General features: G+C 41.4%; 1 protein-coding gene across 1 annotated transcript in view; it reads right to left on the reverse strand.

The window, feature by feature from the left end:
- The window catches only part of SERGEF (secretion regulating guanine nucleotide exchange factor), a 137410-nt gene that overhangs the window by 87787 nt on the left and 23060 nt on the right, over positions 1 to 26563 (reverse strand). The window contains 1 exon segment of the mRNA XM_084288408.1: positions 11927 to 12087. Within this exon segment, the coding sequence (XP_084144534.1) occupies positions 11927 to 12087 (161 nt within the window).

Here is a 26563-nt window from a genome sequence, read left to right on the forward strand (position 1 = left end):
CACCATCCAGTAACGCCAGGTTTGCAGTGACTTACAACGACAAGAGAGAAACACTTGAAGATTTTGCTACGTGTAGCAGAGGTTATGCTATGAGAAATAGGTGCGGAGTGCAATTATTGACCGCTTTAAGCCTTCTATTCATTTCAGTGATCTGCCTGTCAAGAGCAGGGGAGTTGTGCTGCTACACCACCAGAAGAAGGGAAAGATTGTTTAACAACCATGCAGGTCTGCTTTGAAACCCGGCAGAAAACTTTGACACTGATCCAGGGCAAACACAGTCCCACTGCATCTCACCTTGACGTATTGCCCTTGGCTGAAAAAAGGATGAGTGGGAAAAAAGGCAAAAAGCACACCATTGGGATTCTGCACTATGGAAGTTTGTCTCCTTCCCAGCAGCAGCACAAAATCAGGAGGATATACAGCATATGGAAAAGGTGCCCTGAGAAAGTAACTGGCAGGCCTACACTCCATCCACCAGAAGGTGGAAACAGACCGTGGACCATAAAGAATTTTCAAGCACCGAGTATCCCTGCTTACCTGCACTTTGAGATCTCATTTTCCCCATTAAAAAAAATCCCAAAATGATGCCCTGAAGTATCAAAAGGCTTATGACCAAATGCATTTTTTAAAAGGTAAAACAGCTGCGTCTGCAGTCCATCTCTTGCAGGTGCTGGGGTCCAGCACTATGACAAATGTGAGCAGTGTGATGGGCCTGTTTAGGTATGCAGTGCAGGCTTCCCAGCAGCCACACCAGATGGCTCTCAGTAGGTCTCAACAAGAAGAACAACCCTCCTGGGCAAGAACAAGAGAGAGGAACAGGGGAAAACAAACAGAAGCTAAATATCTCATAAGGAAGCTTCAGTTAAGGCCTGTGTAATGATCATGGTCCTGCATCAGAGATCTTTGCTACATCAGTTACCTGAATTGTTGGGAAATGCAACTCAAACATAACACAGCCATGGGTTTTCTTATACGGGTTCTCTAAAATCAAAGTATTCCTCTTCAATTGTACTTAGGGATATCTAAATAGCATTTAACAACACAAGAACACCACCTGTATTTTCACTACTTCTGACGTGTCTTACCATGAATATAAAATTACTGAGCGACATTAAAATATTGAAGATTGAAGATCTCATCTGGAATCTGGCAGGTTCATTTTTTAGCTCAAACACAAAACTAAGTTTACAGCACCATTGCAATTGTTTTAACGTTTCCCAATTCATTTTCTCCCTGAACATCAGCCAACACACAGTACCAAATACAGAAGGAAATAAGAAAGGCAGATGGGATCCAAACATCTGTTATTTAGTATATTTGATATTTCACTCGGTAAGTGTATAAACGTACAAGTGCTTCTCAATTACATCTATCTGATGTGAATAAATGCATTTCAGAATTTGGTCCCGATTTCTCAAGCTATGAGAAGAAAAAGCAAAAGGTTTCCCTTTCAGTCACAGGACTCAAACAGAAAGCAGATGCAGTCTCTCTGAATGTAAAGAGATGTTTCTGAGGTATGTTACCTGTTGCCAAAAAGATCATGAACAGCAGCATAATCTGAAATCCCTGTGGTAATAAAGGTACCTAAAAGAAGCTGTCAGAAAGGAAAGGGTAAGGCAGCAAGTACAGAAAGAAAACCCACAACATTCAAAGAGCAATCTGGGATGTACATTTAATTTCAGCTGTGATACATCAGTAGTCCCTCAGGTACTTGCATCGCTAAATATGAAATCCTCAGATAAAATGATTTTATCACAATTCTGGCACTGCCCATCTGACTGCAAACTAAGCCCCCCCCCCCCCCCCCCCCAAACAAAGAGTCATCCTTGAAGACACTGAATACTGCCAGTCCAGCTGCACTCCTAGCTCATGGCCTCACAATGTTATAGATATTTCTGTGTACCACACAGAAAAGCAAAAGAGGATGCTATCCTGACCTCATTTTCTGAAGAGCTAGGGATGGAACACATTATCTCTCAAAGATCAAAGACAATAAATTCACGTCATAGTCCATTTCATATTTCTGAACAGCATCTCAGCTAAGCTTAAACAATATTATCTTAAGATGATTAAATAGCATCATTGTAATTCACAAATACCATCTTAATCTTTTTAGTTAAAAAGACAAAAGCATCGCTTTGCTGCCTTTCATGTCCCTCCAAGCAGTCGGCGTTTCAGACTTGTTGTGGCAGGAAAAACTGAAAGGCAGTGCATTAATCCTGTAAGACTTCAGGCAAACCACTGAATTAAAAGAGAGCCTTCTAATATTGTTTCGTGTACTCCCTAACATTCTCTGAAGCTGCAAATTTCAGTACTATGTTCTGTTTGGGAGATTTCAGTCTAACATCTAAACCAGGCAAAGAAATACACAGTTTTACACCTGATCGTATAAAATACACTTCTGCAAGTCCCTACATTTTTCTTAACCTGAGTGCTGTGTAGCGGCAGTCCCAGACAAATATCATTTAGAATTTCAGAAAGCAGCAGTACCAAATTGGAAAGTCTCAGGGAGATGCAATGTGACTTTAAAAGTGACTGCTACCACAGATTTGCATTTTCTCACTTAAGGTTACTTCTATTTCCACATGGTATAATGAGCATGAAACAACACTTGGCATTCTTTCAAAAACAGAATTAAGAATAAGAACCACAACAGGTGTCATGAAACAGCAGGAAAGGAGACTGTGAATTTTTGTCTTATGAAGCCTAACAACATTCCCTCCCACCACTACCCACATGGTCCCACATGGTTTGCACTCCCAATGAAAACACTAGATTCCCTGAGAAGCAGAAATCAATCTTGATGCTCGTAAGAAACTGCCATGCTGTTTCAAAATAAGCTTTCCATATTTGACAAAATTTGAATTTTCCAAAGACAAGTTGACAGCTACTAGCTCAGGATCAGATTGCTGCTAAGACTTACGCTCCTAAATACCCATGTCACTGCTGGAAATAACTGTTTTAGTACGTGTTCTCCTCGTCCAACAGTCCACTCAGGAACATGAGCCAAAGGGTAGGATCAAACAAAGATTTGAGACCTGCACCAGTTCTTATCAGGCAGGTAAGAGCCCTTCAGCTGAGAAGACTGCCTTTTGCCAATGTCTTTAAATCTAAGATTTGAGAAATAGATTTGCTTCACAAACTCACAGCAGAATCCCTTACACATGAGGTACTGTAGGTCCTATCACTGGCTACCAATGATGCAGTACATAAAACCAGTGTACTTGGGACCCAGCTGTCAGTGTGGGAACTCACTGTAATGCTTTGCAGACCAATTCAAAACCACTTCTATCACATGAAGTTAAGGACCAATGAGACCATTTGGCTGACTTAGCTCAGGACCCAAAATGCCTTCACTAGCTGTGGCTGGATGCTAAACCGCAAATTGGGCCAGACTTTTAAGTGGACTTTGCAGAGCTTTTATATATATATATGACACCAGCAGAAAATGAAGACAACTTGGGACGATACCACTGACCTCCAACAAACATGTTCATTTCACTTGTATTTCTCATCCACTGAATTTTCCAAGAGCTCTGACAGCAAAGCAGCTACAGAACACTTCTCACTAGCCTGAAGTGTTGAACTTACCAGGCCAGGAGCAGCAGCGGAGCCCAAACCCTTATTTCCCCCTGGGGAAGGGCTAATGGCAGGGCCTGCAGGCTCACATAGTGCCACAAATATCTGAGCTCAGCACTGCAGCCACATGAGGAACTTCTGCTCCCACGGCATCCATCAGCCTCAATGACCCAAAATCCACTGAGCTAAATGGGAAGACACTGCAGTGACGTGCACTGGATTAAAAGAGTCACCTACCTACATGGCTTTCATGGCAAGAAACATATTTGAACCAAGAACTGAAACATCCATAATTACTAAAACCTTTTTAATGCATTCTATTTCACTTCCTGTCCTTATTTGCTCTGAAAATGCTGAAAAGTTATTGTAACTGTTCCCAGAAGTCATGGAGGGTTGAGATTTCATTTGTGGGTGGTTGTTTCTTGTTTGTTTGTTTTAATAATAAGTCAATTACTGTCTAAACTTCCATAAATACACAGATATTTACTGTAAGAGGGGGTGCTCCATTTTTCCATTTCAACTCCATTACCACAGTGAGCAATGCATGCTTAGGAAAATCAAGGTGTCATCTTTTCTTTGTAGGTGTTAAATCCTAAGAAGTGGACAGTAGCAGATCAAAAAGGTTAAAAATAAATAAATAAATAAACAAATCAATTTACTGTTTGCTATTTCTGGAACTTGCTTTTGAGTGTTTAAGTCATAAGCTTTTTCCTGAAACTACCAAACAAAAAGGGTTTTCCTTGACCTAGATGAAGGAAAAAAAAACAAACACAAGAAATCAAAACAGGGTAGCGAGTGAACAGAGAAGATATGAAGGGGATAAGATTTGAGAATGAAAACTATATCCTATATTTTTTATCTGTGCAGAGGACAAAGAACTTATAAATACAAAATACTACATCTTGGCCTACACAAATACAATAAGGGAATTGCACAGTTACATACACTTGCAATGTGTCTTGCTATAGCATTCCATTAAATATCTCTGTCTTAACATTACTGCAATCTGTTAGATGAAGTTTGTTAGATGGCTTTCCTTCCTTCCCTCTCAATTTATTTCAAGGTCCAGCAGAGCCTGGTTCCCCCTGCCCCAGCAGAAATAAACCCAGGGCTGCACTTTGTGTGGCTTGACACTTCCAAAGCGTGAAATGAACTGACAGTGGAAGCTGCAGGTAAATTGGCAACTTAAAAAAAAAAAAAAAAAAAAAAAAAGAGGAAAAAAAAGAGAGAGAGAAGGCATTTCCACTGAAGCAATTAGGAGCAGAAAACTGGCTAGTTAATGCTTGCTAATTTAACACACTTAAGGACACAAACATTATGGCAAACAATATTCTGGAAAAACAAGCACATTGTAAGAACTCCTTACTGGCTCCCTAAACACCTGGTACTGAGAAGGGGATCGTTTATATTAGCTATACACCTGGGAAGAGGAGGGCAGACTGGAAAAATTGGAACTGAAGTGGCAAAACACAGGAGGCAGCATTTCCAGAATATTATCGCTAAGGTTTCCCCCCCCCCCCCCTCACAGACAATAAAAGGTTTGCTTCTTCTATGACAGACTACCCTGCAAGGCAGCAGCAGCAGGAGCACAGGCCTTAGCAGTCTTTGCGGCTATCTGATTACACGCCACATCCACTGAATTTAGTGCGACCTCCGCAACCAGCTGCCAGGAGACCAAAAATAAACCCTTCGGCAGGTTTTAAAACAGGAGACACTTCAGCACTTTTGCCCTGACAGGATTAGATGCATCAGTTTTACTTTCTTTTCTCTCTGCTTTCACAAATGAGTTTTACTGGTCGATTGCTGGGGAGAGGCAGAGGCTATGTTAGACACCAAAAAACAAGCACGGAGTTCAGAGGTAGCTTCTTCCTTCGACAACTTCAGCTGAAATTAGAAGCAAGGCAGCCAACGTGCCGCGGAGATAAAGCTCAAGGTGGTAGGACAGACACACGTCATTTAGCAGGCTACCAAGTAAACTCATCTTTGAAACTTGTATGCCAAGATGTTGATGTCCATTATGGGATAACTTCAAAACTAACACTTGTGTTTGGTTGTTTTTAAAGAAAAAAATGTAGAAAACTAACCAAGTGCTAATGAAATCACTTCTATTAACACAAAAAAGTAATCAAAGAGAACGTTCCATCAAGCTTTTATGAGAATAACTGAAATGACACATTTCTCTTTCCCTACGGTTTTTGGTTGATTGTCTTTTTTCCCTTGTTGTCTGGGTTGTTTAAAAACAAATGAACAAAACAAAGATTCCTCAGTAACAGAATCTGCTAGCAACATTCATCAGTGCAACAGAACAAGGGAACATCGGTAGCATTTACACCAGAAAGTTTCTTGACCTAAAGTTCTGGGGTAAGGGAGGTAAACCGAATTAAACTAACTCCCAATCATCATTTTTTCATTATTTTTTTCATACATAAAAGGAGGTACAGATGAGGATTTCTTCCACAGAGAATGCTGTGAATTGATAGCTTTGTTCCAGTTCACTACAGTTTCTTATTGATTTTCTCTCATTTTAGCCTGCATTGATTTGTTAATCCCTTCTCTGTAACAGTTCTAATGACAAATCGAGAACGAAAAAACGCATGCTTTAGGGCCTGTTCCACCAACCTCTTGCTTCAAACCATAATTGAACTTGGATTTGGAGTATGTGTATATATCGGGTCAGACCTGACTCACCCCATTCTAGGGTACTCTTCATACTGACGCCTTTCCGTTCAGGCTTCTCGTGGATGGACAATGCAGAAAAGAACGGAAAGAACATTGGTAGGGCAGAACAGGATTTCTGCATTTAGGGCAGCCACGTCCCAAGGCCTCTGCTCACACAGCCTTTGTCTTAGTATTAAGTCCATTTTTAAACAATTTTGCAGCATTCCCCATAGTCAATTAGCAGGTAGTAACTGCATCACGCATGGGAGTGGCACCAGCAAACATTCAGGGCATTTGTTGGTGCAGAGCAGATGAGCACTGAGCTGGATCCCAAGCTGTCCGTGAGCTCAGAGGCAGCTGTCCGTGAGCTCAGAGGTAACACAATCGATGCAGAAGGACGGGACACGGTATTTTAATTTAAGGAATATAGTACGAGCATATGCAGGTCTGAGAGTTACAAGCAAGATAGTTTAGATTGGTCACTGCTGCAAGTAGCTGCAGTCTCTTTCCATTTCCCTGATAGTTTTAAAGAAGTCCAAGTATGGTACTAATGGTGGTCTTTAACTGTCCAGGCAATCCAATGGAAAACGAATTTATGCATGATGTTGCTGAAGCCTTTGCCCACCCTTGCATTTGTATCACTGCCATGATCACGTGCTGTGTGGGTCTCCAGCTCCTGACTTATGCCCATGTCACTCCTCCTACTTCACCCACATTGTAGGAAATCAGCCCTTCGGGGTCTCCCTTACGGATCCAAGTGCAGCCCAACTCCTGGCTGCCACCTCACTGCTGCAGCGCGGCCCTGGCAGAGCAGCTTTGGGCACTGAAGGCAGCCCTCACCCTGGGAGAACCCAAGGGAGAAGCAGCCAGCCCAAGAAGTAAGCCCTCTGTCTGCAATGGTAACACAGAAATGGGAACTCCTCTCCATCTGCTCACAGAGTTGACAAGAACAGCGTTGCTCTGTTACATGGGGCGTGCAGATCAAGCACAGCCCATCTAACACAGACTGTCTTCACGTGCAGGCTGCAGTTTCATTCTTTTGATGGATCATTTTTTTCCCCCAGAGGTCTAAAAGTACAAAAATAGTTATTTTCCTAAACCAAAAGGTTCCACTTTGCAATACTATTGTGCTTTTATAATAGGACAATAGCAAGGCTTCTATATTAATGTATATCAATCACATAATGCTAATCAACTAACACAGCAGGTATCTTAGGTTTGTCTGTCTTGTTGGTAGATGCTTCACAGCTTGCAACAGGAGTGGGGAGGAAAAGAAAAAACAAGAATATACCAAGAGGTGTATTTCAGCAGCTTAAAATAAACAACAAACCACATTACTGCAACAGGCAGTGAAAAGAGCAGCAAATTGCTTTGACTGCAGAGGGCCAAGAGAACGTACATACTCCTGACAGCATTCCTTGGAAAAAAAAAGGAACCCTTTGGAGGATCCAAGCCACTCAGTACTGCACAGGATGAACATACACACTGCAACAAATGTGCGTACTGGAAGTACAGAGCACAGCAGGGTCAGGAGAAAGACAGCAGGTACAGGTTGCCACAGGGCAGGGAGTTATTTTCATTCCCTGACACAGCCGGCCCCCTACATTCATCATCACCATTCAGGCTTGGTGACAGGGAAAGTGAGGAGGGAATTAAGCCCAAGAAATCACATACCCAAAAATGACACTGTGACACACGATTTTTTGTGATTTCCTAACTGAAATTCCAGCTCCCTGTCCTCAGCTGTGATCCAGCACAGCTTTCTTTAATTACAGAAAGGAGACAATGAAGACATGGCTCCATGTGAACGCAGCGCTGCATATTCACAATGACCGTAGCCCTTCCTTCCACCAGTTTAGTGCGACACGTTCAGCACTGCACAATGATGACTTCTCACTTGTTTATTGCTGCAGCAAATGTTTGCTGCGACGTGAATGACATGCTGAACATACCACAAACAGTAAAATGATAGCTATTAAAACCAAAAATACCGAAACGGCTTGGAAAAGCATTTTGACAAGGAAGAAACATTACACCAGGTCTTTGTAGCATTTGCTAAATACAGAGGCTCATCATATTTCAGGCCATTTGTATTTAATTGTCCTTTCATCTGAAGAGCAGTGGATGTGAATGCACATCAGGCAGCAGATGAGTCAGATGTTCTGAAGAGGTCCAATCAAGGACGTCCCACAACACAAGAGCACTGCCTGCATAATGTCTCACACAACTGACTTCTGCTACAGCCTCGAGTTTCTTTGCAGTGTCTCATCCCATTCCGTTGTGGCTATGCACCAAAGCTCCAAGAAAAAATAATAAATAGGCCTGCAGTCTCATAATTCAAAAAGTTTAAACACGTGAGATTCCAGGAACCTTATGTCCACATACAATTAAAGCTGCCAGGGTGGCAGCTCAGATTAGTAGATAATTATCTTAAATTCGAGCTTTTGTTCTTCCACCATTTCAACTGAAAGAGGAAAAAAAGGCACTCATATTTATCAAGGCCAACGTTTCAAAATGAATTTCTGAGATGAAGGCAAACTCACAGTGGAATAGGTCGCTCAAAACACTTCAAACCAAGTTTCAGAGTGGCAGACAGACACAGACATTATACATTTATACCAATTTTAGCACAAAGAAGGGAGAATCCCCAGTCCTTGGTGGAGAAAGACAAGGGGATAGAGACAAGTCACAGCACAGGAGGTTACCTAAAGGACAGCACAGGAGATTTAAACTAGTGTGCCTTTTATATTGCCCTGTAATTCTTAGATCAGTTTCTCCTTTTTGGTTTTAACAGGATTAACCCCAGTGCAGAGGCAATCAACAGGCCACAGCTTGGCCAAAAATTTGGTTCAATCATTAAAAACAATTTATAAAAATTGTTTGTGGATGAAAGTCATTAGTTGTAAGCCTCAACTATTAAATTGGCTCTCCATATTGAGGTGCAAGTTGGAGTTGATAATTCAGGGTAAACACACAAAAGAACTCATCCTCTCTGTATTCATTTTGATTCAGCTCTTAAATCAAACCTCATCTCCATACAGCAACAAATAGAAAAAAATATAGTTCATGTGTCGAGTATGAGCTAGTTTTCATTTACACAGCCCATGTGCTGCAACTTAACCCAACTTTAAGTCTAAATTTTAGCACTGACATTATTTTGTAACCTTGAAGTACTTCAGCTCTTATTATCTGCTTTTTCCTTTTCTCATCAACACAGCTCCTCTCTCTCAGGGTACAAATGATGCTAGCTCCTGATCACACACTTCTTAAATCATCTTCGTGCTGTTAGCTCTGCAAAGAATGATGCCTGCTCCAGAACACTGCCATTACTATTCACTCCGATCAGGTCTCTCGCAGGTCTGTAAGAAGGAACAGCGCTGAGGGCAGCAGAATGAAGATGAGATTGTTTTCACTCTTCCTTTCCAAAGAATATATCTGATTGCATCTCTGTCCTTCACCTTCATGCATCACTTGTCCTGCCAAGCTTAAGTTCCCCTGGGCAAAAGCTACAGCTGTCCTGACTTTGTACTGTACAACAGGACTACACACTTTGGGCGTTGCCCAAAGCATAAATGAGTAACAGCACGAAACAGATTTAACACCAGTGTTCTCTGTAAACAGCCGGTGACAAAAGCAGGGAGAAGCATCTCAAAACAAGGAAGACGGGTGTTTGAGACTCCCTGGAGCCAACACCGACTAAATATGTTATTTGTTACTGCAGTATCCTGGACTCTAAGGCTCCACTTTTCACCTTTTCACTTTCCACAGGTGATGGGAAAGGGCAGAGGCTGACTCTCCTAACCAAAGTCTCTCTGTTAAAGACAATCAAGAAGCTGAGATGCAACGCGTATTTGCAGCTGAAGCTGTCAGCCTCTACCTACTCCTCACGTGCCAGCTGTCCCACAGGAAGACACAGACCTTTCAACTGGTCATTTGTCCAGATGGGACCTGCACGTTGCCTTCCAGCAGGCCAATTGCCACCTGCTGCTTCTTGGACATTAACAAGGCAAAGTAGAGTTTGTCAGCAGTATAGGTTGCAAATTGCAGGCGAAAGGAAAAAAATATCGAGTCCTTGTGTGATGTTTTCTTCCTAATCATCTTTGTGGTTGTGGATATATCATTTTGCTTCAAATTAGCCACATAAAAAGAAAATTTCCAATACCACTCAAGGACATTACAAGGTAGAGAAATATTCAGGATTGCCTAAGACAGAAGCTGTGATGTTATGTATCAGCTAGAGAAAAGCCACTAGCTAAACTGTGACAGAGGGCTTCAGACAGAAGTAGCGCTTCAGCGGGGCCATGTCTGTGGTGTAATTGCCTGAAGTAACTAGGAAAATAAAACTAACATTCACATTTTTTAAGAAAAAGGTAAAGCATTGAAGAGGCTTTCAGGGTAGGGCATAACTGCATTACCTGAGAGTTCCCTAAGCTCCCAACCTTAGATGCTATCGCGCTGGGGAAACTTGGTGTGCTAGCCCTAAGGAACAGCACGGAGCATAGAGTGGACACCATGGCTAGGCTCTGTAATCAGGTGGGGCCTCGATTGTTCTTGTGCACAAAACTGCACTTTTTGCCACCCTGAGCCAAAGATCTGTCATGTTTTGACAAATGCTGTACCCTAGTGTATTTTTTGCTCATTAAAATATCATTATAATACCAAAACACACCTCCATCCCAAAAGCTACCCGCCTCCAAGGTGCGACCACCCCTCACCGAGCATGCGCCCTGAATTTCTCAGAGCCTATTACTTTAAACGGAGACGGGAGAACTTTTCACCAATCATAACTAAGATATGCTTGACTAGAGCCACTCAAGCTCCACCTAAAAGATAGAAAATAATATAAATTGGCCTAAGAGAGAGGGGATGTTAGGGAAGATACCACCGTCAGGGGAGATACCATCCCGAGGAAATACAACATCCTTAGGACCTCCTGACTCCTGGGATCAGTCGACGGGCTGAGCCTCTCTTCCCCCCCCATTGGGACGCCTTTGGGTGAGATCTGAATACTTGCTTATAAATCTCTATAGTCTTTGATCCTTTTAACGCGTTTATTTCTAGGCTGCGCACCTGTAACATCTGTAACACCTGTAACACCTGTGTATTTCATGCATACTAGCTTGCTTTTGCAGACAGTCACTATCGCTGGCAATCCCAAAGAACCTGATTATCTGTTGCTGTAATAAACCATACTTGATTGCATTGTGATAGCTCTCATTAAGTGCAACGAGGGTGAGGGTGGTTATCTGTGATAGTTCAGTGTTCTGAATCCAACCAGACCCCCAGATGGTTAACGTGTTTTTGGTGAATGTCCGACTGGTTCAGTACCCTGAATCCGACCGCGCCCGTAACGGTTAATCAGCTACACCCCTTAACGTGACAAGGTCCCACCTCATCTGCTAGACTTTATTAAAGTTGCGGCTATCTCCTGTATGCATTTAGATCTGAAGGAATTTGGCATCTTTTGCTAACGGTAAATCTGGTTCCACCATGGAAAAAATCAGTTTCTTAATGCAAAAGCCTTTTAAGAAATTTGAAATAATTGAATCAGATTAACTTCTGAGCTTACAGGAAGAGCAGCAAGGGCTTGTGCTGCAGCATTTGAGAGGTTTCTATTAGGAAATTGTTCTGATTGTCTTAATGCACCCAAGAAAAAAAAAAATGGAAAAATGATAATTTCCTTCATTACCTGAGATGCTCCATTTAGGCAAGGCACGGAAATAGGGACGTTACACAACAGCTCCAAGCGTTGTTCAGACGCTGTGCTCGCCTCCTGCCTGTCGGGAACCACCGTGGGTCTTCCAAGTTGCCCATAGTCTGATCTGCCCCAGGTGAACACCTTCCCAGTTTCTAAATGCAAAACACATTTCAAGATTAGTTATCCACTAGGTTCTTGGAACATCTGGATGCTATTTCAAAACTAGACCACCACTTCTTAATGCATCCTATCTAAAGCTTCAAGAAGTGAAAATTTACTCACTTCTTAAATGAAAACTTCTTTGCTTCTGGGAGCATAAGGCAAAGTATACTAAAACTACCCGAGGACACGTTAAGATGTCCTTTAATTCAGTTTCTTCAGCCTCGTTAACTTCCTAACAGAAAGGCCATCTGCAGGGTGGCCTGGGCTGTAAATGAAACCACGTCAGTAAAGCTGTGTAACCCACATATACTGCATGCAATAATACACATTATTTATATAAAGGGCATGTTTCTAGCTTGACAGCAACACAGACAGAGCAGCTCATTCTGAAAGGTACGAGATTCTTCTCTGTTCCCAGTATTTGCCTTAGAGATGTCCATCCCATGTCCTGTATTTAACGTTTGACATTTTCCCAACAGAAGCTGCCTTCTGTAACGACTTCTGCTGGCAAACAAACAGCCCTCGGGACAGCAACTAGTTAGTCAGGAACACCACCATGGATGTCATTAAGCACTGGAAATGCACTGGTTTGTTCCTACAGGAAAAACAGCTTCAAATGAAGTCAGCAGTGCTTGGACCATCCTCCTCTCCAGATTATAAAGGTGCTCACTGCTGTAGGACTGACACCCACAAGTCCAGCCTCCAGCACGAACAATATCCATAAAGAAATGCTTTTTACCTTCTGTTCCTCCTCCCCCCCCCCCCCCAAAAAAAAAAAAAATCATGCTAAGTGCCAGCTTGATTTTCTTACCGAGTTACACAAACACAGCATCAACTGGGTGTTCTCAGCTGGCTTTTGACTAGAAGCAGCAACCCATGTTACAGCCCAGAAGGAAGCCTGCGATGACCCTGAGTGATGCGTGAGCTTCAGCCAAGCATTAAACTTCTCTCCAGAACTGAAATTATCAAGCTAAATGATCTTATTTTCCTCATATCTGTGAGAAGCCAAGTAAGCCAGCTGTAACATTCACTTCTCCCCTTGTAAGTCAGTGTGGATGTGCAGAGTGGCCAAACACAACAGCTAAGGGTCTTCTTAGCATGCCATAGCACAAACCTTTGGGAACCTAAATACCTCCCTTTTCTTTTGGTTGCTGTTAAACTGCCCTGAAGGGGACACAGCTAGTCACTGCTGGTTGGGGGGCTTTAAATTGATAATGCATCTCAAACTGGAAATCTCTAACTTGGTGTATTTAAATACAGAACAAGTAACATGCATCTTCCCTGGAAATCTGCTAGCAGTGGTATCTTTTACACAGATCTCTGAAACTTTTTTCAGATTCATTCTCTCAGTTCACTGATAATGCTTCCCCTGAAATAATTAAGGGATAAAATTAGTTGTCCTTTTCTTTCAAGGGCACGAGGATTTTCTGCCTTTGGAGATGCCTCGTACTTCAGGGAAAAGCTGAAACCAGTCAGATACTTCTTTCAATACATGAAAGGTCTTTTAGCACAGTGGCTGCATTTTGTTAGGTTAAAGCATTAAAACAGGTTTCATTAAGAAAAGAACAGTGTATCCTACAGAGATTAGAAAAACAGTCTGTAGTTTAAAAAATGCTTGCTTTGCCAGTAGTGTATTTTGCAATTTGTATGGATCTCTGTTAAAAAGTATCTGCTGCTGCAGAAATGTTGCAAAAACGCTCCTTTATCAATAAGTTCTACTGCAAATGCAAACTGAACCTCAGAGGCTTTTCCATCAGACCAGATTACTGCACCTATTCAGGACCCTACAAGCAGACCAGAAGCAGACCCAGCAAGCTGCTCTATTTTGGACTAACTACAGGAACTGAAGCTGAATTTTATGGAATTTAAAGCCAGAAAGAGCTTCTGTAGCATCTATTTTGACTGTTAACATGACACAGGCTCTCAAGCCCTACCCAGACATTGCTGCATTGACCCCAAAGACCACAGTTCAAATAAAACATTTCAACTCTTAGAAGCCAAATGCAGTTAGTGCAGCAGGGAAAAACGTCAGCAACCTGCAGTGCCCCTTGAAAGGCAAGACGTGCATTTGATGACACACCCAGATCCCGCCATGCAGACAACAGCACTATCTTGTAGAGGTCCCTCTCAAGTCTGACTCTTGGGGAAAAAGCTTTCCCAAAAGAAAATCGGGTTTCCAGCTGGACCCAGACACACAGAGAAACTCCAGCCACTCACAAAATTAAAAAGATCTTCTGCATCATCACAGAGCATTGTTCCACCTTCTCTGAAGTCATCTGCTGCTGGCGTCTGTGGATTCAGAAGGCAGCCACCTAAATCCCAAGACACATTTGACCAGTGACTCACTAAGAAAATCATTTTCCTGCACTGCAGGCCACCAGCAGATACCAGGAACCAGCAGGCATGATCACTGCCTTACCCAAGAGTTGCTAGACGAAGTTCTGTGCAAAGGAGGCAATTCTGCTCCCCTCTGCCAAGGGCCTGTGAAAGGTGCAGAGAAGTGTGGTGGTCCACAGCCAACCGCGGGGTCAGAGCAAAACACCACGAGCACCCACGCTGAAGCCAGACTAAACTACACGTGTAACCTCCCTTATGAATCAAGGGCTAGCGTGTACATCACTTGCCACAAGATTCTCTCTCCACATTTGTTTTTACTTTTCCGAAACCATCTCTCTTCTCAGCAAGATTAAGTTGTCTAACTACAGTTGCCTGCAACTGTTTAGTGTATCTTTACCAGCAATGACTGGAAAAATGCCCTTCACCTGGTATGTCCCCCATGTGCCATGCTCTGTATAAGTTGGTCTTTTTTTCCCCAACTGCATTGTCACACACAGACACACACACACACACATATATATAGATATATAAAAATCAGTCCCCTTATGGTTTTCTGTAATTCTATTATTCTATCAGTTTTTGAGGTGCTACACTGAATTCTCAAACAAGTTGAAATGTAAGCAACAGAACTGCAATCATTATGATCCTGGTAGTTTCACTCCTTCTCGGCCTTATAAAAGCCTTGAAACATGCTCACCTCTATTACTGCAAATCATTCCAGCAAATTTGGTGCAAATAAAGAGCACAAGGATATTGGAAGGACTGGAAACAGACAGCAGGAGTGCTTAGCTACAGCGGAACACCTCCCATGCACAAATTCCATTTTCTTTAACTGGACGAACAAGCATAGAAATACTTATACATACAACACCAAACAGAGCCTTTGGGCAAGAATAAGTCACCCACACTGTTTACAAAACAGAAATAACTGTAATAATTCTGCTTTGTCCTATTTTGCCACAGAGAGAAACAAGTTTCAGGTGGTTATTGGTAGGCAAACACGGAGAATATCTATTACAATTTTTAGAACAGATACATTGATTTTTTGCTTTTAGGCAGAGCTTCTTGAATGCCCAACTCTGAGGTAAGCAACCAATTCCTTCCTTGGTTCTCATCAATTTAGTTCTCACTTCTAATCAGCAGAAACTCATTTCCCAGACCCGCTCCTGTGGTGAGCATTCCCCCCTCCTATCCTCAGCCTTCTGCTAGGTTGATCATTCCTACTTCTCTGCAGAACATATCTGCCTAGGGATCCTTTAAAAATAAAAATCCATCTCTACTGCAAGAGAACCTAACAGAAGTTGATTTAGAAGTTACATTGTCTATGAAATACAGATTATATTTTCAGCAAACAAAAAGAAATCTCAGTCTGAAGTGGAAATTTCAGACTGAGCCAAACACCAATGCATGGAAAATTCCAGCCAAAAAGGTTAAAGTCTTGTCAAAATCCTAAGCAAAAGAAAGCACTGAGTTATGACAGAAAGTGTTAAGCAATCGTAACAAGAGGTATTGCTACTGTGCTGCTTATAATATAGATGGTATTTTAAAATGTTCTAAGAATATTTGAGAAAGACATTAGTCATACAGAGTAAGGAGTTTGCAAGATGAATTACTTAAGAATGAAGGGTGATATAACAAGGAGTGTTGGTCTAATATTAGAACAGAACAGATTTTAATTAGAAGTCAAGAAAACATACACAGTGATGAGTCAACTGGACAGAGTACATCAACCATGGAAGTGGCTGAGGCATCAGAAAAAAGGAGATATTTTGTACCAGACTCCATACAGTAAAAGGGCATAAAAGGCAGGAGGCATTTCTACAGCTTGTGTGAAAGAAGCGTGCAACATTGGAAAGGTTTTTTCCGTTCTTCTAAGATTCTAATGATGCCTCCTAAGACCTTGGTCTTCCATGTTCTGAGCACAGGGACCCAATCCCAAAGGCACTTCAACTCCTCAACTGTGTACCTTCGTTAAATCCCAGGTGACTTTATTGCAACCGTTCCTTTTATCAGCAGGCAAACACTACTTCAGGTGAGGGCCAGAGGGCTCACTAATCTGGAATTAAGGGGCAATAGATGACCCGTGTATTCTGGGTCATTCCTGCGGACAACTTGAAGGAAACCTACCATACAGTTCAGAGAGCTAGGAAAAAAAGGACAGAATTGAGAACCTTTGAAAGAAAATCTTCCCAACAGCCCCTTAAGTAAGTACTACATACCACAGCAGTCAAGATTCTCCATGGTCACACAGCTGTAGCTGTAGTTTCCTCCTGCTCTTTAAATTCAGACTGCAGTGGGATGCATACAGCAGCAAGTCATCTGAAACATGCCCGCATCCCTTACAGAACAGGGGTGAAGGTATCAGAGTATTCGTTAGCAATCCACCGTCAGCCAGGCTCCTCTGCATTTTCCTTCAGTTCAGCCTTCTGTCCTTACACTACCACAAAGCTTAGTTGAGAATGGCTCCAAATTACAAGTTTACAACCCCTGGAGTTTTGCAAATCCAGCAGCATCACATAAAGCACCTTTCGTTGCTTCCTGCCTGCCTGTGGCTCTTACTGTGCCTCTTTACAGCGCTGCTGAGGCTGCAGAGGATATTATTTTTCCCTTCTAGCACTTTCTTTATCAATCTGCTGAGCTACATAAATAATCAGATATAAATATCAATTAAAAAAGCATTTTAGTTTTAAAAACAGGTTGGTTTCACTGTTGAACAGACACATTTAAATTTACTTATTTTCACAGATTCAGATTCATCTTTATATCAATTTTTCTATTTTAAGATGATCCCATGATTGCTCTGGCATTATCTCCTTGAAGCCTCTCTTCAGACAAGCTTTGAACTCTTCTTTCATAAATACAAGATGAAAAAGTTCATCTAGGCTATCTCAATTCACGGTTGCATTAACAATTACTTTGCAAATGAACTCTGGATATCCGTTCTGAATGCTTAATCTCATTCAGATCTGAAATAGGAACTTCTATATAAAATTCCTAATGCCTGCTTTCACAATAAAATTCACAGGGGCATGTATTAAAAACCTGACGTTTACAGGCTGCCTTTGCCTCCTCTCTGCCCCCCGGAGGGCAAACCAACACCTCTCCCACAGCTACAAATCTCGTAAATGTCCTGAAGGACAGCAGAACGTCCTCCAAGCACTCTGACAAAATACCTCATCTACCTCAAAACAGCATTTGTGCAAGGGAACCTTACAGGAAAACGTTCACCCATCCATCCCTAATTCCCTCTCGACTGAAGACAACTTAATTCAGCAGCTGGAAGCCAAGCATCACGACTGCACCTACAATGCTGTAGCTGTGCAAGGTTTCAGTACGACACGGGATTAGCTCCTCTGACAAGGGTTTAAATGGCCCCCTCATTCTCTTACACTGAAGTCTGGTGTGCCAAAGCTGCCCACACCTCTTAACACAGCTGTAGCCTTCTGCATCTTTATATAAGAAGGTTTATTCTGATTTTTCCCCCTATGTTCATTTATAATAGCTAACAATAATGGACAACTAAAATATAAATCTATGCACAGTATTAAGGTCATGCCTGCTCAGGAAAATTCCAACAAAACAGCAAAAGCACTTCAGGGATGTCAGCAACAGAAATCTAGCAATCATTGCCATTTTCAGCCTTCTGCAGCCACAGGCTGAAGCACACAGCTAGTTCAGAAGAGTCCACAGAGCAGCAGCTCACAAGAGCTTCCAAGCACCCTATAAATAGGTTTAAAACCACAGCAAAAGACCAAAAGTCACAAGTGCCACGGGAAGAAAAATAACAATACTCCTGCAGCAGCTGTGGATTTGTCAGTGAAAGCTTGGCCTCAAGTGGGCCAAAAATTGCTGCCGTTCTCAGCTACGTTAGATATCCCCCGATGTGGCGACCAACTATGTGTGAGAGCAAGACAAACCAAAAAGTCACCTAAGGGATTTCACACCACTAGAATCAGTGGCTCACTGGCAAACAAACGGCTTCTCACTGTAACCCGTCTCTATTGCCCGCAAAATAAAATAAGAACAAAACATAGGAAATGGAAGAAATCAGCCTGGAAGACAAACGTGCATCACGAAAGAAAATTCAGCCAACCTGGAGGAGCTCTGCTGCAGCACATGAATGTAAACAGACAGAGCATAAGGGAACATCATGCATTCTCTTTCAGAACCTCCTGGAAATAGCAGGGTATTAACCAGCCAGAGACTCGTATGATAATTGGCACAGCAGATGCTCAGATAGGCAGGCAAAGCTATCAGGATGTGGGACCCTCTCTAGGAAGAGACAGCAGGACAAGGGAAGCTTTTAGCCCAGACAGAGAGGTCCAGAGCACAGGCTGAGAACTCCGTTGGCAACCGTTTACACCAAGACAGCTTGAGGGACTTGAGGCCCAGCTCACAGCTCTCACCTCTACAGGATCACTCTTCGCTGTGCTCAAACAACTATTTGTGAGCGGAAGGTAAACCAAGCTAAGGAATTGATCTGGCTGAAAAAACAGCCCGAAAAACGAGCTTGGCAGCAGCCAGTAATGCTAAAGGCACTGCTCTACTAAGTTGGTTTATTATTCTGTATGATGGGCTAGAGCTAACGTGCAGTTTCACATGACATACTAAGCTTTTTGTGCACTTCACCGACAGATCCAACTTTATCGGGACTATCAACACCATTAAAAAAATCTTAACTGCTTTGACTTGCATGCATTAAAAAAAGGGAAGCTTTCCCTTCTTTGCTTCCACAGTTACACCAAGTTATGTATCAAGACAATGTTCAGTTAATGGGATTATTCGCATACTTAATTGCGTGCTTCACTGCTTTGAAAAATTGGAAAGAAAAAAAAAAAAAGGATCTTTCTAGTATGGCATATTCCAAGACTTCCTATATAATCCTGAAGCCTGGCCTCTGGTTTTGGGTTTTAGATAGGGTAAAGGCTGCTTTGCTTTTAGAAGAGACACTGGAAACCTGAAATACCAAATGAAGCTCTGATTAAGCTGGAAGGAAAATTACAGCATGCAATTTCTTCCATTTTCTATTTGTGCTCATACTGCTGATATCAAACAGATATATGATCTTGGCTCAAAAAGAAAAAGGGAAGGCCATCGATTACCACAGCAGGTCTGTGCAATTGTGGAACAAAGCTGACGAAGTGGGGTGTGGGGCAGTGGAGGTGCTGAAGCACCTATCCCACTCTGCATTCATCCTGCAAGATGAGAAAATTCCCCCCTCATTTCTCTCCACTCATGATTAGAGTCATGACTGCCTCACCAGCTGTGCCTCTGGCTCATTTTAAATTCAAACTACGATGCATATCTCACTTTTAGACTTTTAATAGCAATGCCTTAAAATGCAGATTGCTGACTAAATTTAGTTACACGATTAAAAACAAATCTAACACATCTCTACCCAGCAAACAGAACCGCTGAATTCAAGGTTCAATAAAGGACTTAACTCTTAATCTAAACACAAAGTCCTAACAAAAAAAAATATAAAGGAAAAAAAAAATCACAGCACAATTTAGTGAAGCCTTTAAAAAAGCAGGATGCATAAAACATTAACCAGCTATGGAAAACTATCTGCGAATGCATCATAGTGTACTATAGGGTTTTTGTTCTGTAATTCTGCGAATAAATTCAGCACTGTGCTACTACAGCAGTATGAGTCATACTCTTTTACTGACATTCTATATTTATATCCCCATGTCCTTCTGCACTGTTATATGCTTTCTCACATACAGGTCTCCCTAACCTGGAATCTCCTTTCTGCTGCAGTCCAGCATCTCTTCCTCTAACGTCCCAAAGAACACTAAACAGGTATTTATTTCTAAAGACTTAATTATTTCTGGATACCACTTTGAAAAAGCAACACCTTTGAACCATTGTAACAAAAAGGCATAAGCTTTTACTCACAATGATTTTATGGTGCCTTATTTCCTACTCTTTGTCTGTAAATGGACTGCGCAGACATTTATCCCCTTACAAGTCCAGGTCTCATTTCATTAGACTTAGCATCATACTTCGATGCAGAAAATGTTATCTCAATAAGTTACAAAATACCTGTGTTTTTTATATCACATTATAAGCAGCATCACCTATAGCCCCAACCTCGAGAACATCTATGAATCTGCCCGATGATCTGGAGAACGCAAGTGGTCCTACTCCTCTCAATACCCCATTGCCATCTGAGTCTATCTAAGAAAAAGAGGGCATCTGCCTGAAGGAGATAAACAAAGTGAAGGTAATTAAGTTCCAAGTGCTAATATTTACCTTGCCGAAAGACTCAAGGGCATGGTATGGAGAGACAAGCACAGAAATATCACAAGAAACACTCTGGAATGGCAGTCTGCTGAAGAACTGGGCTTTCTTCTGGTTGTCCACAAGATGCACTCCCAAGGACAAATATTCTGAGATCTTTTAAACAGAAATTTTACTAGATAACAAGCCTCAGACATGCACAATTCTGAAGTGTTAGAATAGTCACTATCTACAAAGAAATTGGTAGCATTACAAAAACAGTGTTAGATGAGCTATCCTGGAACCTCTTAAGAGGCTTTAACCTTCTCAGCAGCTCCAAGAAATAGCTGAGTTCAACATCCTACAGAATTCAACCCTAAATGTGTGTTGTTCTTAGCAAATAAAGTACAAAAACACAAACCAGTATCACAAAACTGACAGTGGCACCTTCAGAGCCTCCCAGGAGACCACTTGACTTGTTCAGGCGCAGAACCAACCACAACTGACTAAGAGAGCGGGTTGCTCACCTCAGATAATGAGCAGCTGTAACTGCAGCATTTGCACCAACAGGAGGAACAATACATTCTAAAAGAGGATAGGAAGTGACATTCATGTCCTTTGAAGTCAAGAGATAAATAATGAGCAATAAGGTAATGTATTCCCTCTGGAATATTATCCCCATTTTTCCCTACCCACAAGAGAGACAGAGCTTAAGAGCATGGAACAAATCACAAGGTTCTTCCTCAAGCTGTGTGTTGGCAAGTTGCTGAACATCAAGGAGACTGACGGGAGAGAGGGGGCAGAGGTGTAAATAGCTCCGTAAGGGTGAAAGTATCTAAATGACATTTATGCTCCCTAAAAATCTCCATCATGTACATGAATTTGCTATCCAGCTAGCAGAGTTTCCTTTGACTCCTGCCCTCTCCTTGCAGCTCAGACCTCTTGCTTGTTAGAATTCACATACTAAGAGCCTGGGAGACATTTCCAGCATCCCAGAGCCACAAAACACAGAGTAGAAGAGGCAGAAATTTCAGTATGGAAGCTTAAAAGTTTAGTGTCAGAAATGTTTCTACCCACAGAGATACAAAGACTGCAATGCAAGTCCCTCCTTGTAGAGCGATCTGCTGTACCCTGCAAAGGGGGAATGACACTAGTGAGGTTTACTTTTGACGTCTGCCAAATGAACCAACAGCTGTCCACAACCACCTCTGTATAGCACCAGCACACCCACCTTTAAGGATTACCCAGGTGTGTACATGAACAGAGTTCAACATGCTCTGTGTGACCTGCTATGCTGCCTGTTAAAGTTGTAGGTTTGAAAGCAAAAAGTGAAAAATAAGAAGATAACCTTTCTCCTCAGGACCAAGAAAGTAACTAAAATGAAAATAAAAAGAGCAAGAACAAGCTCTTAGCTTTTCATGGCCTTCTTTTCTCTGACATTAAAATGGACATTGATTGAAAGAACCAGTACCATTACATCCATGCTTCACATAATATAATGAGACTGGACAGCTTGTAAAGATGCCATGAGCTTTCTCCTGCCCTAAAGCAGGTGGCCGGGGGGGTAGAGTCATTGCTTTGCTCTGAAGTGAAAAGGTTGAAAATCAGACACTTGGGAAGCAATTTTACATGTCAAGTTCATGTCTGCACAGGATCAGCTCACTTGCAGGGACTTGAATCCCAAATGCATGGGGCGACCTGATTGACGAACACTGCTCCAAAGCAGCCCTACTGGATTAGGGAGAGCTTTTAAATAGCTACTCTAGATTTTTAAGTTGGACACATCAGGGGCTCATTATACATCTCAACTATCACTTTCTGCTCATGTGTGCCCACAGTGCTTTGGGTTTGTTTGTTTGGGTTCTTCATCTCCAGATAAGTCAGCATGCACGAGGAGACGAGCATAAAAGGGTTTAACACCCTCCTTTGTACCGTGTGATTTGTCAAGATGATTCTTCAAAACAGATCAGCTTCTGCTCCACATTGCCACTCTTATATTGTCCTCACAGCCTGACCTTCTTTCCTTCTGTTCTGGCACTTTTGTTGCCATTTTCTTTCAAACAAACTGCCTCGGCTTCAATCAGCTGCATCGCTAGCAGGCACAAGCCTGAAAAAAAGCATTTATGTGCAGGCAAATTCCTACAAAACAGCCAATAGCTGCCAAAAAAAAGTTCAGGAAAAAAAAAAAAAAGGCCAAAAAACAAGATGAGAGCTGCCAAAATAACTTGCAGTTTGCTCAATATTTTGGGGAGCAAGAGACAAGTAGAAAGGCATATTCCTAAAGGCGTTTCTGTATAAATGTTTTCTGGAGCTTTGTAATGGTAAGTTTTATAAAAAGTAAAGAAAAAATAAGGTTTCCTATGTTCATTATAAAAATTATCTTAGGAAAGCTGACAAAAAGCACTGTCCTCGAATAGACCCATCTCTACATTGTTTTGTACAATTTCTGTTCTAATAAAATGACACTGAGTACAAGTGAGAACGAGTTACCAAAGATACCCCTCCCAGAGCCTCTACTCTGCACGAATCAGATGCTAACGCCTTCTTATGATCATCCAAGTCTTTCTCCATGAAAAAGGAAAGTTATTACTACTATGATTACTTGATTTTTATTTCATACAATGTTCCTTACAATATTGGACCAAAGAACAAGTCCTGAAAAAGGCAACTGGTAATAAAATGTTTTTCTTCTTCTAGACAGTAACTTTGCTCTGTCCGATGATGTGGAATTTTTCGTAGCTGATTTACAAGACACTAACTGCAAGTTTAAAATCTAGTATTCAAATCTGGGTTCTTAAATGCATGATTTATGCACTCAATTTTGAAAACAAAAACTTAAGGTCATTGCAAAGCAAAGTCTTCTTACTCTTTGCCAGCATCACCAATTATACTGTACAGTTTCTTGCATTAGAAAAAGTCCTGTTATTAACAATAAAGGAAAATAATGAGTTTAATGGACAACAGCATAGGACACACAGGGCTGCTGGTAGTCATGGTCATGAGAAGGTCAGAAGGGGTAGGAATACAGCTGCTGATATCTCAAAATTATCTTACAATAGAGAAGTTGATGAGCAGAATAAAAGTTTCACAAGCCTGCTGTTAACTATGAACTAATTTACTCGGAAAAACTGAAGTGTAAGAAAGCGATACTGTTTTATTAAAGCAATGCTATTATCAGTTTTGCATGAAACAAACCAAAATGTTTCTCTATATAGCAGGTCAAATAAACCACTGTGTTACAGAACATCAGTAGAGTATTTTTGGTACCACTTTCTATTTTACTCTTTCTAAAGTGTTTTCTGCATCTCTGTTGTGTACCGAGGCAATTGTTTCCCATGGAGTTGTACATGGCACCCAATTCTGTTTTGACAACCTTCAGTTCCAAATATCTCCTCAGCTACAAAGATTAAAGTGTAAGTTCATGAGAGAGAACATCTTTTGATGTTATTTTACATAACAACATCTGCCTAAACGCCACAAGAAGAAATGACTGGTGGCAGAAGTGCTAAACAAAACATGCATGGAAATTACCATAAAAAAGAAATCAAGCTTTGCAAAATTAAATAATTTTCAAGAGCCCATACTGACTAGTGGAAGTCTATGTTTGACACAGAGAAAAAAGTAGCCCTGATTTAAATGAGCTCTTAAATTCATCAGAACATCCCAAGAACTTCAAGAGCAGCCTAAGGGTCACAGATAAAAGTAATTCCCCCTCACCTGCAGGTTTCAATCTCAGCTGTTTGGGATCCACACAGAAACTATGTACTTCCACTGATAGCCTGTCTTTGCTGAATTTCATTAGGTTCAGTTCATTTGAACTGAAGTTCAAATAGTAACTACAAAAAACAGATGCAGTTGCATTGAAATTGTGCCATGACACAACCTGGGCTTGAAAAATCTCTTCCTCTAACACAAAAGAGGTCTTCCAAAAACAAAGCTTGCAAAGTTCCCTTCAAAGTTTTCCTTTGGGTAGGAGCAATCCACTTATTCTTCAGTGCACTGAGACCTAGCAAGCTCTTGGTGAGTAAGGGCTACACAGCCGCTGGAGACCAGCTCGGGGTCACACCTGTGAGCAGGTACCTTGAGTGCCCACTGCCAGCCTCCTCCTGGTCCAGTCGACTCCCTCAGGTTTGTTGGTTTGGCCCTCTTTGGCCTCTGACTGCAAGCTTCTCAAGGTAGCAGGTTGATCTTGCTACACAGTGTTTGTGACCTCACAGTCTGCACTTCCATGCATATAATTATGAAAATGAACATGCAAAGTGTGCTGCCAAAACGGAAACTGGTCTGGAGATCAACACCAACATAACTCAAAGAAAACAAAACCAATATACATCCCTACTATATAGGATGAATTAATCATAAGGTTTGTATTTCGGCAATATTTATAAGCAAAGCAATATTTTGTCATGGCCTGCGTTGGAAAAAAAAAAGTCATTAATCTTTTATTTAAGCAAATCAAGCCACATAGCAGCACAGAAGAAAATAGAAAGAAAACTGACTTTCTTAAGGAACACAACAAATGTTAACAGATATCAGTTGCTAACCACACTTGCATTCGTACTAGACTCAAGTGCTAGCACACAAACATCAGTCATAGTATTTTCAGAGCACTCAAAAATCCGGCTAAGTCAGCTGAAAGCATACAAATACACAAAAAATAAAATCCCAAGTACTAGAAAACACCTTACTGTTCATACTTCCATCAGTACAACTTCATGCTGTAGTAGCACAGAGTCATTCCTAGCACCCCCAAAAAACACCACAGGCAACGTAAATACACAAGCCTGACTGCCATTTTTCATGATGGACTTGTATCAGATTATTTTATGGATCCTCACAACTGGAATACTTTGAACAACAATAAAAAGCCACCAGTCTAGGTACCAAATAAAAGTGGATACACCCACCTGGCAGATCTGTACTTGCTAAGAAGCAAAGAAGGGGAAAAAGCCTTTCTATGCAACCATCAATCCTATACTCAGAATTCACAACTGCTAATTTATCTCCTGTACCCTAGTGCATCTTCACTCAAATCCACCGTTTGAAAAAGTACCTGAAGGTAACCATGAAAAGCACAAGCCAGATGGTTGGGGGTTTTTATATCCCTGCTTGGTTTTTGTTCTGTTTCTTAGGAACTAAGTCCCAAAAGGTACTGTCCTTCAGAAGCACTCCTCTCACCGAGCTCACAAAAGGCACATTATGTATGTTCAAATAATAAGATTCATTAGTGAGCATTAAGCCTGAATAATTAATTACAGGAAAAAGGAAATGTCATTTAAAGGTTATGAAAACAAGTGTTTAACAGTGCTAAGATGCTGCTAAGGTTAACCAAGACCTGCAGATCAATGCACATAACACGCGCAGATCACGTACACGTTGGCAGCTGCTTCCTAAACCTGAGCTTATCAACAAAAACATTATGAATGCTTAGCTTTAAATGAAATTATTTGAAAATGCAATAGGCATCTTCCTTGCACACATGCTCAACGACCAAGAAAACTAAAAGAAAGCTGAGTAAATATACTTTGTGTTTAGCAGTGGTTTGTCATACAGATTAGCTCAGCTATTACATAATGACTGGTTTCAGCTTCCACATTTTTATTTTATGCAAAGTAGGTGCAAAGCAATTCTACCTCACGGAGATATTCAAGCTGTCTGGGACCACGTTATACACACTTTGCATAACTGCAAAATTTCTGCAGTGCAAATTCTTAGCGTTTGTCTGCTTCACATCAATGCTTTCCACTACTAAGGGCTTTGAAGGGCTTTGAGTTGCCAAAATTTCAGTTAATCCTGTCATGACAGCTGTATCACATGATGAGATAACATTAAGCACTCAAAATAAAATTGTCCTTCTTTTGCCCAGAAAGATCAGCAGCCAGGGCAAATAAGCCACCATCTATT

Source organism: Netta rufina (assembly GCF_964035555.1).
Source record: "Netta rufina genome assembly, chromosome: 5".
Taxonomy (NCBI): Eukaryota; Metazoa; Chordata; class Aves; order Anseriformes; family Anatidae; genus Netta; species Netta rufina.